Below are 5866 nucleotides of genomic sequence, written 5' to 3' on the forward strand. Positions count from 1 at the left end.
TGCCAAGAAGCCACGTGACAAGCTTCACTGCGTCAGTCTACTGAGGAAGACCAGAGTGAGTGGTCGAAAGCTCTAGGTGAGAGAATTTTTTGTGTTGGACCAAAAGTCTTAACTTTAAACATGTAACTACCAACACAGATGAACTTTCATGATAAAATCAATTATCATTATTCTATATTGAATTCAACATCAATACCATTCCCTTGCAACACTACAGCAAGAAATGTTTTAAAGATATGAAACCTTGTCTTCTTCTAGTTGATACAACTGTCACTTTTTTAAATCTAAAAATACAGTGATTTGATTAAAAGTGTAAAATTTGTTGTTTAAAGTAGCATTTTATTTTGGCACTGTCACAGGATTTCTTGCAGAAATCCGACAGCCAACAAATCAAATTGGCGTGGTCTTATCTTAATCTAAACTTTATCTATTACAAAAGAGAAGTTAACCCTTCAGACATAGTTCTGTACATAGCTTTAGACAATTACCTCGTGTTATTATGTAGATTTTGAACTTATTTTGTACCCTGTCTCAATGTTCTTGAATTTGTCTTTGTTATTTGCTATTAGCCTTCGGCAGGAATTTACAAAAAAATTATCAATTATTGTAAATAACTTCCATTCCTGTGCCACCACAGGCAGTTCACCTGGTGACGTTTTTCCTGACGATGAATTACGCTCTGAATGTTTACGTGCGACTGAAGGATCGCGAGAACAAGGCAGACAACCTGTCCCTGCTCATGGTAAGGCATTCGCATCACACGAGTATACACATGTGTATGTTTGTGTCGTCTAATTTAATAATCTCATGTATGTTCACACTGATATCTATGTGTCACAAAATGTTACCCATACTGTACAGATGCTTTGTGTACATGTACATGTGTAACATCATGATAACAGGCCAATATTACAATAATACTAGAAAAGAGAAAACAATACAGTAACAATAATTTTTTTGGTAGATTTTGCTGCAAAACTTGGCTGCTGTTATATTCACTTGAATTCTAACATACAGTGCAGTGTTAGTCTGACATTAATTGCTTAATTGCTCCTTTTTTTTAGACCTTAATAGATGCATTCAGTATCATGTTTTTGCATTGTATTTTACACTTACCAGACTCAGTATATGTCGTGATGTTAGTTGGGCTGGTAGCCTTTAAGAAAAACATTTTTTTGTGCAAATTTGGCAGTATTAACTTCATCGTGTGCTGATTTGCTGCCGCCATGACAGTGCAATTATTAACAGTTCGATGTGCGTAGTTAACACATTTCACTGTGTATTACCCTGCTATACATGCAGTTAGTGATGCATACCAGTTCACTGGACTTGGATCCGGACTTGTAAGAATGTTTAGGTTCAAGTCCAAAAAAACCTAGAAGTCATGAACCGAGTCCGGACTTATTACCATGAAAGACCATGTCACATACCCCTTTTCTTTCCAACCCACCTAAAACCTTCTGTAGATTGCAAAGTCTTTGCTGCAAAATGAAGATTTCCATCGGGCATCGTCAAGTACCAGCCTCCATGTTATGTGGCCAAAGTTTCACCCAGACAACATTGCACGGTTGCCAACATGCAATTTTGTATATGTCATGGGTTTAGGTCCGGACTTACAAGTCTGGAACTGAATCTAAACCTCTGGGCTTGAATCCGGACCTGAACCTAAAATTGAGTTTAGGTATGCATCACTACATGTAGTTGTTGCTGCTAACAGTCACTAATATAACTGCCTTTGTTTTCAACAGTCTACACGTTGGATGGTCTGGACAATGCGTTTAGTCTATGTGTTATCATGGTATGTTCTCATCTGTGATGTAGGCTTTTACACAACAGAAAAAAATATCAAGCAACTGCATGGATAAATTCTGCAAAGTCAGGCATTTCAGATGGCATGATGCATTATAATCTTTCATCCACTATCAGTCACTGATGAATTGAAAATATCATTGATAGTGATCCGGGAAATTTATTATGTATGAAACATGCATTTTTATTGGTTTGTTAATCGTACGCCTATATTGATTGCAAACCTGTAGTTTTAATATGCCAATGTTTTGTAAATTGGTTTACAATTCAGTTGTTTTTGACTGCGAAAAACCAATAAATCCATCTTGAATCTTGAATCTTGAATAGTAAATGGAATTTCTGTTTGAAACATCTGACTCTTCTGAGAATTTATCCAGTAACTGTTGCTTGATTTATTTTGACATTATGTACTGTCTTTGTCTAACCTTCATCGAATGTATTGTATGTATATCATATGGTGTTGTGGTGACAAACTTTCTTTTCTTCTCTTTCTTTTGAACTCAATTGTCAGTGGTCGAAATACTTTTTTTCTGTGCTCTGCAATATTGCAGAAGAGTCAAAATTTTGTTCTGCAATTTGGAAATATTTTCTGCAAATACTACAACATACTCTAACCGATAATGTCTTTGTTACATAATATATAACTGTTAGCTTTGTAAATTTGTTGCATTACTGTAGGAGAATTTCAGGTTCATAAACATGAACTATTGATTGATATGCAAATTAGTGAAGACAATTTTTTGGACATCCTAAAGGAAACAAAAGATAGACAAGTAGTCAAGACAATTATGATGCAAATTAGTGAAGAAGCGCCTGTTGTTGGAGCTTGTGTTGTCTGTTCTTGGGGCCTGAGAGTTCTAGTTTGCTAAATTGAAACTATTGAATATGGAACCTATTTTTCCTTCTGCAAAATTGCAGATTGTATAAATTTTTCTTCTGCAATCTTGAAAATCTATCTGCAGATTGCAGACTGCAGACGGGTATTTCGAACACTGATTGTGATTTATCTCTCTTCTCGTTGTAATCTTTTTTCATATGCTACTAATGTGTTTTGGTTATTTGGTGTGCTGTAATACTGCTTTTACTCCCTTATTATTATTATTATTATAAATTAAACTTTTAGCCCACTGTGGTGTATTAAGGTGTAATATTAATGGAAAATGCTGTCCTATAATATTTTATTACTTACATGTAGATGATGATGTAATGAGATAACATGCCACCTCGATAGGCCACATTTCCACTAGCAGCCAAGATCATTGTGTAAGATTTGATTTTATGACTGGAAATTATGATGCAAAAGAATTACATGTATTTTAAATTTCTAAAGGTTTTTAAAAAGTGCTTAGTGGTTGCAGCCTGCAGACTTCTTTAAAACCTGCTCTCTTGTATTTTGTATCTTTTTAGTGATTTATATAAGATATGTATATATATTATTATATGCAATGTAAGTTCACTTCTTTCTTTGCTCCTATCCCTCTATCATTCAGGATTACCTGTGGTGGTGTTGTACTTTTCTACATAGACTTGAAAAATTCTTTCACATGAATTGAGACATTGTGGACCATTTTTCCTGTGTAGGTTTGTCCCAGTACTGATAATGATCCCACCTGCTCTGCACAAGAAACAGGTTGTTAAGGATGTGGACACTTGTACAAGGTGAGCATGGGTATTACAGTTTACTACAATGTACTTTAAAAGTATCTGTCTCAGTCTGTGAATTGCGATGACTCGTAAATGTAAGAAAGTGTACACTAAAAGATATGGTGCAGCATAATTTAAAAGAAAATGTTGTGATTTACGTTCACTTTAAACAATGTTGTACCTGGCGGCACCTTCAACTTTCTCAAGATAATCGTAGAACTTGCTTTCTTACCACTGTACACAATGTCATGTAGATGAAAACTTTAGTGAAGGAAAAATTGGACGAATACTTCAAACATTAGCAGTGGTCACATCATTGCTGAAACATATACTTATTAGATACGCAGTCTCAGTTTCTGATTTTGTTTCTCTTCTCAGATGCTTGATGCCATTTGGCAGATCATCTACTGGCAAAGTAAGTACTAAAACACAACAGTTGGGAACTTCTTCAAATTTACTAATTTGTTTTCACTGACTTGTTTGTCAACATGTATGTATATTTTGTATGTGTGAGTAGAGGGACTTGATAAGCATATTTATTACATTTTGCCCAGTCCTTAGAACAATATCAATAATTATGATGTAAAGTTTTAGTTTTTACTGTTTGTTATATTGTGAGTGTTCTGTTGAGGTATCAATTATAACTTGTATATGTTTAATTTTTGATGGCATGTTAGTGTTTTGGTGTATTGTGGTATGTTGAATTGATGAGTTCAATGACTTGTTCTAAGACTTGTTCCCTCTTTAACCAGTGCAATGGCCAAATGCATTCAGTAGGTTGTGAGTTCGATCCCCAGCTGAGTCATATCAAAGACTTTAATTTAAAATGGTCTGTTTTCTCTGCTTAACACTCAGCATTTGGGAAAGAATATGGGAGTCAAACACACACCACTACCAGTGGACTAGCCCCTGCTGTAGTGACACAACTGTGTGGCCCAAGGGCTACAGAAACAGAGATAGGTACCACCATATGGACCATGCGAATGCTTGTGGGAAGGATGTTTGATTAACTTTTTTACTCTTTCCCTCCCACTCAGTACCTGGACTGGAACAGTTACTCCTCGCTGGTGCTGGTGGGATGTCTGGTCTTGTCCATCTCTGCTATGGTGGTGAGTACAGCTCAGCTGCTTGTAGATGGTCTGAAGTCTTGTAGATGGCTCGTACGTTAAGTCTTGCACAATCATGTAGATGCTGTTTTTTTTTTAAATATATCTTGTAGAAGCTGATCTTCAAGTCTTCTGTAATCTTCAAGTCTTGTAGATGACGAGTTGGTTGTCTTATTATTAATAAAGACTTTAGTTTAGATCTTGTATACACGAGATGATCTTATGTCTTGAAGATGGTGTTAAGTATTGTAAGTTTGTAAGTTTAGGGTTTATGTCTGATATTATAGATATGGATGCTCTTTATGTCTTTTAGGGACTATTACTTACTAATAGGAAGTTCCTCAAGTCTTAAGTTATCTTCAAGTAATTCTGAAGTCTTGTAGAAGACTGTGAGTTGTCTGAAGTTTATAATCTTGTGTGTTTAGATGCTATTCATGTCTTGAAGATGCTCTTGAGAATCTTGAAGTCCTTCAGATGATCTGAGTAATCTCGTAGATCACTTGTGCTCATTATGTCTTGTAAACCTTTTGAAGATGTTTTCATGATTCAATGTTTTTAATCCTTGTATAGGTACTTTATTTGCTCACTGGTACTTTGTATCTTGAAGTCTAATTCAGATGAGTAGAGTATTCTTGGAGAATACCCATGCTCTTTATGTCTTGTAATCCTTTGGAAGACGTTTTCATGATTTAATGTTTTTTTATTCTTTTACAGGTGCTGTACGTGCTGTCCTACCGTGTGTACGGTCGTGTGCTGAAGTCCAACAGTAAGTTTTACATGTATTTATTTATAAAGATTTATATATTACCACATTTGTGGAAGGATTGACATATCAACAGGTGACTATCACCTCTTCAAGATGTCAAGCCTGAGACCAGACTATAAGGTTTGAACCACTCACACCGGGAAGGTCCCCTACACTTTTCGATAAGTGCGGTGGGTTCTTTTACGTGCTTGGGGTGTGGCTCTCCCCAAACACGGGACCTCCATTTAACGTCCTATCCAAGGGACGTCCCTAACCGAAGCTAGGTACTAATTATACCTGAGTGAAGTGAGGAAAGTCGTGTAAAGTGCCTTTCCATAGGGCACAAGATCAGTGGCATCGGGCAGGATTCAAACCCGGGACCTCTTGGGTCTGAGCCGAACACACTAACATCACACCAGTGACACCACACAACCCCACAAATGTGGTCAACACATGTACACACCTCCTCAAACACACTGTATATCATCCAAAGGAGCTCAGGTTCACCAGTCATTCAGAAAACAACAAACAATCAAATGAATGATAAATGATGATATATTGT

General features: G+C 36.3%; 1 protein-coding gene across 4 annotated transcripts in view; it reads left to right on the top strand.

Annotated features, from left to right (window-relative positions):
• The window catches only part of LOC109475296 (transmembrane protein 116-like), a 37783-nt gene that overhangs the window by 19476 nt on the left and 12441 nt on the right, over positions 1–5866 (top strand). For 2 of the 4 annotated variants that reach the window (XM_019775907.1, XM_019775905.1), the window contains exons 5-10: positions 638–742; positions 1749–1798; positions 3391–3468; positions 3832–3868; positions 4491–4562; positions 5274–5325. In XM_019775907.1, the coding sequence (XP_019631466.1) occupies positions 638–742; positions 1749–1798; positions 3391–3468; positions 3832–3868; positions 4491–4562; positions 5274–5325 (394 nt within the window). The remainder of the gene's footprint in view (positions 1–637; positions 743–1748; positions 1799–3390; positions 3469–3831; positions 3869–4490; positions 4563–5273; positions 5326–5866) is intronic. The other 2 variants (XM_019775908.1, XM_019775906.1) reach the window with 1 other exon arrangement.

Source organism: Branchiostoma belcheri, unplaced genomic scaffold (genome assembly GCF_001625305.1).
Source record: "Branchiostoma belcheri isolate BF01 breed outbred unplaced genomic scaffold, Haploidv18h27 scaffold33, whole genome shotgun sequence".
NCBI lineage: Eukaryota > Metazoa > Chordata > Leptocardii > Amphioxiformes > Branchiostomatidae > Branchiostoma > Branchiostoma belcheri.